The sequence below is a fragment of the Protopterus annectens genome, chromosome 8.part0 (genome assembly GCF_019279795.1).
Source record: "Protopterus annectens isolate FY-2018-M chromosome 8.part0, PAN1.0, whole genome shotgun sequence".
NCBI lineage: Eukaryota > Metazoa > Chordata > Ceratodontiformes > Protopteridae > Protopterus > Protopterus annectens.
Genome location: NC_056741.1, coordinates 462,194,731 through 462,208,328, shown reverse-complemented (window position 1 = coordinate 462,208,328; position 13,598 = coordinate 462,194,731). Strand labels below are relative to the sequence as shown.

Sequence of the window (13,598 nt, the reverse complement as noted above, 5' to 3'; positions counted from 1 at the left end):
CCCTACTTTATGCCTCTCCAATATATACCAACCTAAGGCAATGTGATCTAAACAAGCTAGAGACCTGCTACAACAAAATCGCCAAATTCGCCACAGGGGCTTCCTACCGTAGTCACCACTGTCTCTCACTTGCTGAACTGGGCTGACTTGAACTCCCTCACCTCCTTCAGTTGTATCAACTCTCACTCGCCCACAAACTAGTAAACCATCCACTAAATGTCCCATCCCTCCAGAATCTACTCCAACCCTATCGCACCACCAGACCACTAAGATCCAGCAGCAAAAATCACTTGCAGATCACTAAAGCCAATAACTCTGCTGGTGAAGCACTATTCTCTTACGCCATAGCCAAATTATGGAACTCACTCCCACCCACAATTACCTCCAAACCATCATGCACCCACTTCAAAACTTTGCTAAAAGCGCAACTAAAAACATGCTGGCTATGCTCTTGCAACTCCCACTCTAATATCATCCACCCCATCCAACCACTACCTTTCTTTCCACTCCACTAACTACCTTGATTATAGCAAGCTCAGATGCTCATAAGCCAGTACTTATTATACAGCACAAACGTCTTCTTGTAACAGTTGTTAATGTCTGGTATGCACTTCACAGATAAAGATTCTAGCTGTCTACTGATGTACTATGTTCTTTATCTGTAAATATGTTATAAGTAATTGCTATGTAAATTGTTATTCACTATGTAATCCAATGTATATACTGTCTGGGCCTCCGATGAAAATGGACCTACGTCCAGTCAGACATTCCCAGTCAACAAATTTAAATAAATACATTTCAAGGATTCAGGACCCCCCCCCCTATTTTCCAAACTTAATTGGTCTATCACCATAAAGGTAAACTCATGTTCAGGGTTTTCCTTACTATGCTTCGCCAAGGCATTTTCCATCTTCTCTTTCTTCATGGCGTACAAGTGTTCATACATGCGTTCATGTAGCTTCCTGTCCATCTTGCCTATATAAAATACAGGACAAGATGAGCATATAGCCAGATAGACCACTTGGTTGCTTGCACAATTATATCTCCCCTTAATCAGGTACTTATTATCCCTGATCATAAAAAAAATGTGCCTGCTTTAACAAATCTGCAATATTTGCACATATTACATTTGTACATACCAGATCTAGAAGGTATGCTCTTGGCTTTCATTTCCAGGACGTTTTTAATGTTAGGACCTCTCCTAAACGTCACTTTAGGATCAGACCCTAACTTGGAAATCCCTGTGTTATCAGCCGGCAACAAGCACCAGTTCTTCTTGATGATGGACACTATCTCTCTGGCATCCAAGCTGTAGGAGGTGATAAAACTGTAATGATACATGCCACTAATATGGTTGTTCCGAGTATAAAAGTAAAAGTCTCTTACTTGGGGTAACCCAGGATAGGTTGAAATAACAAGTTAGGGTCCGATCCTAAAGTGACGTTTAGGAGAGGTCCTAACATTAAAAACATCCTGGAAATGAAAGCCAAGAGCATACCTTCTAGATCTGGTATGTACAAATGTAATATGTGCAAATATTGCAGATTTGTTAAAGCAGGCACATTTTTTATGATCAGGGATAATAAGTACCTGATTAAGGGGCGATATAATTGTGCAAGCAACCAAGTGGTCTATCTGGCTATATGCTCGTCTTGTCCTGTATTTTATATAGGCAAGACGTACAGGAAGCTACATGAATGCATGTATGAACACTTGTACGCCATGAAGAAAGAGAAGATGGAAAATGCCTTGGCGAAGCATAGTAAGGAAAACCCTGAACATGAGTTTACCTTTATGGTGACAGACCAATTAAGTTTGGAAAATAGGGGGGGGCGGTCCTGAATCCTTGAAATTGGAGTTCAAGGAACTGATGTGGCAGCTAAAACTGGAAGCTTACCATTACCCTGGACTTAATAGCATGCTATCCATTAATAGTGTCCTTAAATTGAGAAGTTTGGAGAGGTAGGGTTTACCTCGTTTGTTGGGTAGAGGGTGTTAGTATCCAGATTCTGGTCATATTAGTTGTTTTGGGTTGTGGTAGCTCGAACCCAATTAGTTGTAATTCCATTCAAATGGAGGCATGGTTTGTAAGTGTTTCTATTGTTCCTGACATGTTTGATGTATTCTTTTTAATAATTTTTAAATTGGTTTTATTAATGCTTTTGATAGTCGTTACACTCTATATATATATATATATATATATATATATATATATATATATATATATATATATATATTTACATTGTTTTGTTGGTCGGCTATGTTAGTATAGATGAACTAACTATGTTAGTTGCAATTTTATTGAATTTAAAGAATTTTATCATTTAAAATGTGGTTATTTAAGCTAAGTTTTCTTGGGTGAAGTGCCTTTAAGAGTTACTAGCTGGGGGGGGGGGGCCTGTTGATCACATGCTCTGGTTTTAACATATTAACGTTTGTAACTGTACAGGCATGAGATTTAAAGTTCTGAGGAAGTTGGTGCAGATCGCAGACGAAAAGCTACACACAGTTGTTTGGCTTAATAAATATTTTTCGTTCATTGGCGTTCAGTGTTGTTTTTCGCTTGAAAATTTGACTTGGATTATTGAATCGAATTTTCTACTGGAATTGTGGTGTGAGCAGTGTCAAGCTTTTTTGTAGTTTGTCTCTCTTGTTTTGGGTGGTACAGATTGATAGAACTTGCTGTCACAGGTGGTAGTCTGCAATAAAGCATCATTACTATATTAACATTAATAAAGCACTATAATTTAATTAAATAATTAAACATTAATTAAAATAAAAAAATATTTAAGTAAAATTTAATTCATTTAATTAATTTAATTTGCTTAGAATAAAATGCTAATTTAATTTAATTTATCCATGTATTAACTGAGTAAATGAACTGGTCTTCACAAACCTTTTTCCATAATAAATGGTTCTTCCAAAATCCAGTATTCATACAAGAAGGGAGAAGGGCAGGAGTTACAGTAAGGTGACAGAAGCAAATTCTGGAGTGGTGATCTGCTTCATATAAATGTCAGCCAGCATTAGCTCCCCATCTATGTGTCTGCCAAATGTGTCACTGGTATCCTCTAATGTTTACAAGTACAGATACTGGAAGAGATATGGGGAAGGTGAAAAGGTCAAGGGCATAAGAAACAATGACTATAGTATAAAAAATGTTCCAAATGAACTCATTGGTGATCATCTGTGCATGATTTTGTCTTTCCCCTGCAACTGATCGACCATGGAGTTGGCATATCTAACTAAGAGGGGATATGGAGGTAAACTGCCTCATGAGTGTTGAGGCGGGAAGGGGGTCTGCCTGTAAAAAAATGTAATTTCAGGGGATTTAACAACCTGCAGTTTCAACCAGTTTGTTTTTGTCTGTACTGGTAAATGCAAAACAAAAACTACAAATTTATTATGAAACAATAAAGGAAACAAATCAGTATAAAATTACCACAAATGAAATTGTCTGAAATATGCAAACAACCTGTTAGCAGTTTTTATAAGGCAAAATTAAAAATAACTTACAATATACAATTTTATATAAAACTATATACGAGGAGATGGTTCACTTTGCAGTCCTCACATTTAATGGGACACTAAGATGTAATGACAACAGCTAAAACCCTGGTGTGCAGGATTTCATAACTGTACAAAGCAAACTTTTGCCTGAACGACGGTAATGTAGTCAAAAAGTATTATTTCTAGAAATGAACATACAAAAGTAAATGCTGTTAACACTGTGACCTCTTTCAAATATAAGACAAACTTAAAGTTTCAATAAAGTTCTGCTCATCTCAAAAATAAAATGGGCATTATATGGCAACCAGAAGAATTGTGCAATGAAGACAGTAAAGAAACAAACCTCCAAGCAAATAAATATTAGTATGGAAGCATTAGTGCCCCAGTAAAAGAAACCTCGTTTTGAGTTGAGAGAGAACTTTGGACTTGAATAAACCCAGTCAGTGCAGCCAAGACAAATCAGTTCCAGATAAAATACCCCATATGCACTACTAAGGAAGGCAAGCAGGGTTGAAGTGGAAACAGAATCCCACACTGAACCCATCTGTAAATGAAAGTTATGTACTTACCATAATGCTAGAGCTGTATTACCTTCTTTTCATCTGGTTCAGCCACTGGGTTATCGGATCCAATCAGATTCAACCTCAACAACCTTTTAGAAGCAGTGGATCTGGGGCTCTGACTCCTCTCCTACCAATAATCCCTTATATTCCCCAGAAATACCGCAGATTGAGTTTGCACCTTATAGCCATATTATTATTCAACAATCAACAAGCAGTCTAGTCTACAGATTGGACTAAGACGTGACCATAAATGGAGAAACAGCAATCAAAGGATACTCAGTGACAAGGCCCCTTGTGAGGTCCATCTGATCAAAAGGAACACAGGTGACAATTTTGGAAGGGGGTAGAGGGAGGGATGTCGAACCAGATGAAAACAAGACACCACCAATCCAGTGTTACGGTAATAACTTTTGTATCCACTGTTGTCTGTTGTTGTCCAAGTCAATCTTTGGGATGGATTCCCAAGTTACCAAAACAAGTGGGGTACCAAGGAAAGTTATTCTTGAGAATTGTGGAGCCAAAGAATGTACATCCAGCTTGTACAGCAACACAAACATGTGAACAGTAGATAAATTGCTGCAGCACAAGTCTCATCAATAGGAACTCTGTGTATAAAAGCAGTAGAGGTAGCTTTTGCCCTAGCAGAATTTTTTTTTCCTTGTAAGGATAGTGCTAGCTTTTCATTAACAAACATTACACAATCAAACAGCCACCTACACAGGGTGACTTGTAATACACTTTGGCCAACTTTCACTTTAAAGAAAGCAACAAACAGTTGAGCAGATTTTCTAATGTCCCTAAGTCCTATGCAAATAAAATCTGAGTATCTATGAACATCTAGTAAATGTAGAGTATACTCCCCTTTACTAAAACGTTTTGGGAAGAATACTGGCAAATTGTCTGTCTGGTTAAGGTTCATTTTGGATGCCACCTTTGGGAGGAAAGTGGGATTCATTCTCAACAATATCCTTGCCCTTATCAAAGACCATATATGGAGGTTTGCCTTCAATTCTGAGATCCGCTTTGTGGAAGCAACAAGATGGTTTTCCAAGAAAGATACTCTAACTCCACTGTGACTGGAGGTTTGAAAGGGGCCAAAGTTAAGGTCTTCAGCACAACAGCAATGTCCCATGGATGAACCGGATCTCTTACAGGACGGACTCAACAGGAAAGTTTCCCTCAGAATAGCCTTTGAAATCTTTAGGGAAGCAATGGGAGTTTGATTACATCCAATGTGGAAATTGGAAATGGCTGCTAACTGAACCTTAACTGTTGAAAAACTGGAGCCTTTTTAAAAAAGATCTGACAAGAAGTCCAGAATAGATGGAGGAGGTGCTGAAAAGGGATCTATTCCCTTACAAGATGTCCAAAAAAGAAAACCTTTTAAAACTTGCTAAGATAAACCTTTCTAGTATTTGACTACTGTGAAGCTGACAAGATGTGAACCACCAAAGTGGATAGCCTGGTATCTCTGGCCATTGTTACAACTGCAGGCATCATGTAGTTAGCTTCAAGGTCTTTAGATCTAGGCAAGGATGCTTGGATAGGTGACCCAGGAGATCTGAACAGAAGTCTAGCATCCAGGGTGGATGTAATAGATGTGGCTAGAGAAAGGGGAACCAAACTTGCCAGGGCCAAAACGGTAATGTGAATTATTCTGGCCGTGCTCCTTCTGGCTTTCTGCAAAAATTTTGTTATCAAAGTTATGGGGGAGGGATTGTATACAGAAGACCAGGGGAACAATTGTGGAATGGAGCATCCTTCAGTGACCGACCCTGTGGAGGTATTGGGGCAAAGTAATTGCTACATTTGCTTAGGTACTCATTCTCATGGCTTCCCCATCAAAGCTGGTATGAGCAGGTTCCCCTTTGCTTGTTGATGTACCACACTAATGCCATGTTGTCTATCTAGCTAGAAATCACACGTTCAGGAAGGGAGCTCTGAAAAGTCTGCACTGCAAAGAGGACTACTCTCAACTACAAGATATTGATGTTAAGACTGGCCTATCTTCCCTTTGAAATGCCCCCACCCCCACCCCAGCAGGGAATTGTCCATGGTTACTGTAGCCACTAGAGGGGTAGAGAGAATGGTCAACTGTCCATTACCACTCAAGAGGTCAACCACCAAATGATATGCATCCTGCATATGGGTGTTAAACAGATTTGAACATGTAGTGGGTGTGATGTTAGGGACCACTGAACCAGCAGAGTCCACTGAATAACTCTTGTGTATTATCTCGTTAGAGTAACTAGCATGATCCCTGAGGGACCATCAGCCCTAGCAGATGGTAAATGAGTCTTGCAGGAGTGGTGAACAGCTTTAATAACTACCTGATGTAAGGATGATAACCTTGATTTTGGGAGTTTGGTTATTTGACCAATCATGTTCAGATGACATCAAATGAATTCTGTCTGTTGTGTAGATACCAACAGACTCTTTGCTTGGTTGACTGTAATTCCCACTTGCTGGATAAGATGGAACAAGAAGTCCCTTTCTTGAACCAAATGATCCCTGGTTGAAGCGGTACGGAGCCAATTGTCTAAGCATGGAGACACCTGAAACCCAGCAGTCTGAGATATGTTAATACCAAATCCATGCATTTAGTAAAAATATGGGGGGGGGGTCAGTGGTGAGACCAAATGGCAGTGCCCTGAACTGGAAGTGACTGGTTCCCAACCAGAAACAGAGAAATATCCAGGACTGCCTCACTATCTGATATAATAGTAGGCAATCTGGAGATCTATGCAGTACAGCAAGTCATCCTTTCTCAAAAGCGGTAGAATAGACTGAATCATGACCATCCAGAATATTGTCTGTTTCATAAATTGATTGAGGTGACTGAGGTTCAAGACTGGCCTGAGGTCCCCTGTTTTCTTCAGAACTAAAAATAACCTGAAATAGACTCAAATCCTATTTAGGCTGGTGGGGGGAGACCTGCTGGATGACTCTTTTTTTTCCAGCAGTCCATCGAACTGGGTGGCATGTTGTGAATCTTCTTTTTCTGTGGAGGAAAAATAAAGGAGATAGGGTAACCTCTGGTGCTTATCCTCAGTACCCATGTGTCTTGTGTGATAGCTTGCCAGGCTTGAGGGTGCAGGGATAAGTGCCCCCAGACTGGATCAGTCAGGCACCCCTTCAGGAAATCTGACAGAATTTCAGAGAAAGGACCAAAAAAAAAATCCCTGATTCTGCAGTCTGCCTCTAGGGTGATGTCTGCTGAAACTGCCCATAAATCGGGAGTGTCTCGGTTAAAATCCTGAGATTCTTCAGAACCACATCGTCTTTCCCCTTTTTAATACTAGAAAAGGTGCTTTGAGTGGCTGAGAAGTGGATCCCAGTGGCAGACAGGGTCTTATCTTGCTCACTCCTTATGAGAGTCTCCTTAAACTTTGGTCGGAAGAGTTGAGCCATCAAAATAGGTGTTAAGGAAAATGTCTTGAGGCCTTGCATAAAACCACATAATCACATCTAGGCATGCCAGATTGATTGGCTATACTGATGCCTGCTGCTCTAGCCATTACATCAGCTGCATTAGAAAACAGATGCATGGATACTTTGGACATTGATTGTACGTTAGACAACTGGGACTTCCCAGATTTCTAATGTCTGCTAGAACGTTATTCCAGAGGGACTTGGTGATTTCCTTGGTCAGGTCTCTCTGAAAGCGTGTCATATGTGCAAGGTAGTTCAGCATTCTAACTGCAAATAACACTGAAGAATATGTCCATTTCTCGAACCTGTCCAATGCCCCTGACTCCCTCTTAGTGGGATGGACAGATGTGCTCTCTACCAAGAGTTCTTTGCTAGCAGCTACTGCCACAAACACGGCATCTACCAGTGGACCCTTGCTCTAGTGTGCTCTGTTCTTTGGGGCTACCAAGACCTTGTTGAGTTTCTCTGGAATCAGCTACACCACATCAGGATCCTTCCATACCCGCTAAGCCACCAGATCCATGAGGGCAGCCTCCAAAATCCTTATGAAACAGACTCCTCAGGAGTCTTCAGAAGACCAACCCTCACTGTTTCATCCGTTTGAGGTAACATCTTCCACAGGGGATTGGGGAGACCTTTGTCCACCATCCAAGTCTGTGTCTTCTGTGACTGAGTCCAGGGAGGAGTTCAAATATCTCCTTTTACATGTCTGTTACCTAGGAACCTGCCACATTTGTGCTTCCAGGGAGGGTTCTAAATCAGAACTCACTTGGTGAGTTACACCCAACTCTAAAAGAGGCTGACTGTCTCCATCAATCAGGATCCAAGAGTTCTGACACAGTATCCAAAGTAGGTCAGGACAGAGCTGAGCATGGCAGACACACCTCTACTCTTGGTCTGGAGACAACCTTACCAAATGCCTCAAAAGCCAAGGATGTGATAGGAGCCAGAGAAGCACTCAGAGCTGAAAACTGGACAGGAGGGGCACACTCTACTCTGATATTGCCCAGGTACAAGGCCAACAACAGAGCATTGCTATCAAATGCCAACGCAATAAGAGGGATAGACAGCTCTGATAACTTCAGAGTTGATTCTGTTCCATAAGCCTCAGTTTGGAGACTTCAGCTCCAAGATTTATCCAGACCTGGCAATATTGGAGTCAGAGGAGTAAGGGATACAGCTGGAGTCAAAACTGAAAGGATTACTGGCTCCAACATAGGTTCTCTGGAGAGGCTCGGATCCATGGACTATGGATCTAAAGTTTGGACCAGAACTGGAGACACCAACAGAGGGGTGGACCAGGCCAAACCCTGTGTGCCTGAAGGGGACAGCACTAGGTGGATCCCTGCAGGAACCTCCACATCATCCTGTTAACATCCACTTCAGTAAGGCTCTTTGTGGAATGGATGCACATCAAAGATGAAGCAATCAAAGATGGTCAGAAGGAACACCTCTCCTGCAGGAAAGAGGAGTAGAGCCTAGGACTCACCGAATCTAGCATGGAAGAGATGTAAACTAATGGACCCAAATGCTTCGGAGTTTTTGGAGCTGGACCCAAACGTTCTGCCAGATCCAGAGAGATTTTCCTCTATCTTTTCTCGAATTCCTTTTTCTTTTTTTAGGTTTCTCCCTCTCTTTTTCTTTTGAGGGTTTAGGTTTCTCAGTTTTCTTGGTTGGAGAAAAGGACTCTGATGAAGAAGGAGATATGTTCCTGCTTGGTGGGGAGAAGGCCCTTGAGGCCTAATTTGTCCCTGTATCACTCTTGAACCAAACGAGGCACATGCCTCATAGTCTGAGCCCAGGTGTGCCACACCTAAACAGTACACACACAAGAACTGCAGGCTGTGTGGGTGAATTTTGTGTCCATGTGTTGAACACTTCTTAAATCCTTGGACCTTGTCTACAATAATCTAATTCACAACAGCGGCAGTTAACACACACAAAAAAACAATGAATACACCTAAAGAGAAACACTGGCTAACTATAGATATTTTGCTAGCCCTTAGCTAAAAAGATACTAAGAACAAAACAAGAAAAGATAACTGTGGTTAAAAATACAGGAGAAGTTTCTTAAGAACACTTTTTTTTTCCATATGGGGAAATTTAAAAGGTTTTAAGCATAAAACTATACAGGAAACCCAGTAACAAAACTAACAACAATACAGACAAGATATCACCAATCTGCTCAAAGATGATCACAGCTTTTGCACACTGTGTCCTTCTGATAGAGGAGGTAAATGAGATCTGAGGTACTTCTGGGGAACAGAGGGAATTAGTAGTGGAGGAGTCAGAGCCCTGGATCCACAGCTTCTACAATGTTGCCAATGTCTGATCTCTTTGGATCCAATAATCGAAAGCTGAATCAAATGAAAACAAATATCATTGGATTTGCAGTACAAAATCTCACTACCAACATCAGATCTGATGAGAACTTCTGCAGGAGTCAGAAATGACTCAATCATGCCAATATTAAACAGGAAAGAAACCGGGGTACTGAATGCCTCTAACACATCAAAATCCCATTTAACAAAAAAGAAGAGCAAAAGCAGCATGGCACTAACACTGAACAGAAGTCAGTACTGTTTGTCTGATATGGCTAGAACAGCTAAGTTAGAAAAAAGGGGAAAAAGCACTGCTATTATAATTTAGTATTAAACAAATTAGTACAGGCACTCATAGGCAGCTACTGAGAAACATGAGGAGGTAAACAAGCATGACAGTCCAGCCTGCTGTTGACTGTTGTTTTTTTGTACAAAGGAGTAAATCCTACCTTGTTAAGTAACTCCACTGACCATCAGGATTTTTTCTTACATTCATATCTACATGCTGAAATTATTCAGCAAATGCTGCTGCACCACAGGTTTCCACACCTGATCCGATTTTTTGTTCAGCTGAACAGCATCACTCCCACTTCCAACTATGGTTATACACAGTTTATTTGCTAATGTGATCATGACTCTGGATGTTGAGTCTTAGGGGGACAGCAGCAGGCTGATGGCATACCAGTTAGAATGGGTACAGTTCAAACCTTAGAAAAAAATTGTAACCTAAACTGGCCACCTGGAATTTCATGGCAACTATTACATCAATGCAAAATCCAGTATTTTCGAGAAAATAGACAGTAGAGAGATATGATGACAGTGGGTAGGGAAACCATACAATGCATGAGGAATGGTAAAGGAGTTATTTGACTACCTGCCAAGAGAAAAATAATCCACTCCTCTTCTACTACAAAATGCAACCAGAGAAGCTATAAAGCCAGTAACATCACATTTTCATAAACAAAGTGAATGCACAAGATGGTGACTCCCACACTCAGAATGCAATCACCTGAAATTCACTAGACAACAGACAGACACTTACTTGTTTTCTTTGGTTTCAAACTGCCTTCGTTCAATTAAGTTGGCTATAGTCTGGAAGGCAAAGGTATTAAATGATTAAGACAACATCAGCAAAAAAAAAAAAGGCAAGCATCATAATTAAAACAGCACAACTCATCAGGTATCAGTTTTGCAATTTTCGTGATTTTCTTTTTAAATAAAATAGCAAGGATATTTAGTTTTGACTTATTTCTTAAAATGGCATAAAAGGATTGTGAAATGTACAGCACACCTCCCAACCTCTTAGTGCAGGAAATCTGGACAAAGCCCAACAAAATGGGGGGACAAAGGCCCCAAAATAAGGACATGTTTTAAATATTGCTCTTATAAACTTAGAAAGTTGCTAGACTAACAGGATTTGTTTAAACATACATTTTCTGAAGGATTTGAAGTCTGAAACTCAAACATATGTCATTATGCAGTGACTTCAGTCCTCAGATTATCCATGTGATTTGGAATAAAACCGTACATTTTATGAGAAACAAACTAAAAATATGAGTCGAAAATCTGGACAGTTGAGAGGTATGAGTATAATACGACAGTCAGAACAGCAGGTCTAGGAAGATAAGATGCAATACGTCTACAGGGTATTGTGAATATGAAAGCATTCATTTTAGAAAAGTACCCATACTATATGTTCTGGAGAGAGGAAGTTAGGGTATAACAGCTTGATATCACCAGGGCCTGAGGTCAAAAACATTTAAATAAATAAAATAAATAAAAGGTCCATTATATTTAGGCACTACAACTTTACTTGTGGGATACTTTCCAGCAAAATCTCTCACCCTGCTACAGTAGTATAAAAAGACAGACTGAAGTAACAGAGGAAGGTTTCTTGGTCTATGCAGTCTACTCTGGGTCAACAAAAATATAAGCAATAGATAATACACACTTTCCAGCAATATCCTCTCTAACTACATCACTTCTATCTGCTTATAAAACATATGACCTAATACTGCACCTGCACCATCCTAAGTAAGGAAAAAATTACAAAAACTATAGACCAATAACTTGCCTTCCGACGATGCATAAACTATACACGGGAACTGATGCTGATAGAGTTAACAGTGATTTAGAAGAAAACACAATTATGGCAGTAGAACAAAAGGTCAATAAAAGAACATCATATGGAACAAAGGATCATTTGTTGTTAAATAAAGTCATACTGGAGAACTGCAAAAAAGGGGAAGAATCGAAGTATGGCATGGACTGACTACAAAAAAGCATTTGATAATATCCCATATTCATGGATAAGAGAGTGCTTAAAAATGTATAAGATACACCCTGCACTGATCAACTACATTACAGTGACCATGAAACAGTGGCAGACCACTTTGCAATTAACCATGACAAAGGACAATTATTATCCCAGGGATAAAAATTCAAAGGGGTATATTCCAGGGTGACTCTGTCACCATTGCTATTCTGCCTTCCCCTTAACTCACTAAGCTGTCTACTTTACAGCTTAGGCCATGGCTATAATTTGGCTCCTAGAAAATAAAGTCTGAAGATTTCTTATTGTCGATGATATAAAACTGTGTAGTTCATCAGATGAGGAACTGAAAGCACAACTGCAAGTTGTCAAACTTTTTCAGATTATATAAGCTTGTCATTTGGTTTTGACAAATGTGCAAAAGAAACATTTAAAGCAGGAAAACTGTAACACCAGGAAAAAAAGAAGTTATGTACTCACCATAAAGTTCCATCTGAGTAGTTGTACTTCACTTGTCTTCAACATGTGGGGATACGGATCTGAGCCGGCAAATATTACTAGCATCAGCTCGGAGCTCCAAACTCCTCCCTTTACCCATAATACACTTCCACTGCCTTCCATCCCCAGATCGAGTTTGCTGAACTTATACTGAGAACCCGACCGGATAATATACTGCAGCCCGTAGGCTGATCATGCACCAAGGTCGGGGGGAAGGAGGGAGGGACGGATGAAGACAAATGAAGTACAAATACTCAAATGGAACGTTATGGTGAGTACAGAACTTCTTTATCTGAAGAAGTTTACTTATTTTGGTCTTCAACCTGTGGGAGAGTCTCCAGCTAACTCCTGGGAGGCCCTCATGGAAGGATATTCCAGAGAACCACGGAGCCAAAGGATGCTCTCCTTCTGGAAGTCAAATCCAATTTGTAAGGAGAAATAAATGTATGAGATGAGGACCAAGTAGCTGCAGAGCAAATGTCACCCAAAGACACTCTAGACCAGCAAGCTGCAGACATAGCCATGTACCTAGTGGAATGAGCTTTTACCTGACCTGGAGGAGACATGCCTCTGTCCTTATAGACCTGCAAAATGCATGAAGAAATCCATCTAGCTATAGTGACCTTGGAAATAGGTTTCCCCAAAAAGGGTCTATCGAAGGAAACAAACAATTGATCAGATTTACGAAAATGTTTTGTCCTGTGTAAATAGAATTGTAACTGTCTATGAACATCCAACATGTGTAGCTTATATTCCATCTTGTTCATAAAACTGGGAAAGAACACAGGCAAATTTATAGTCTGATTGATATTGACTGGTGATGCCACCTTAGGAAGAAAGGATGGATTGGTTCGAAGGGAAAATCTATCTTTATGAAAAATCATGTATGGAACTTTGATGGACAAGACCTGTAATTCTGAAACCCTTCTAGCAGAGATAATAGCTACCAGAAAAGCTGTTTTCCACGATAGAAATTTTAGATCTGCAGTTGCGGCAGGCTCG

The 13,598-nt window shown here is 40.2% G+C and overlaps 1 protein-coding gene across 7 annotated transcripts in view; it reads right to left on the bottom strand.

Annotated features, from left to right (window-relative positions):
• POLR3C (RNA polymerase III subunit C) overlaps window positions 1–13,598 on the bottom strand; it is an 866,317-nt gene that overhangs the window by 117,628 nt on the left and 735,091 nt on the right. For all 7 annotated transcript variants that reach the window (XM_044079982.1, XM_044079981.1, XM_044079983.1 and 4 more), the window contains one exon: window positions 10,869–10,918. In XM_044079982.1, the coding sequence (XP_043935917.1) occupies window positions 10,869–10,918 (50 nt within the window). The remainder of the gene's footprint in view (window positions 1–10,868; window positions 10,919–13,598) is intronic.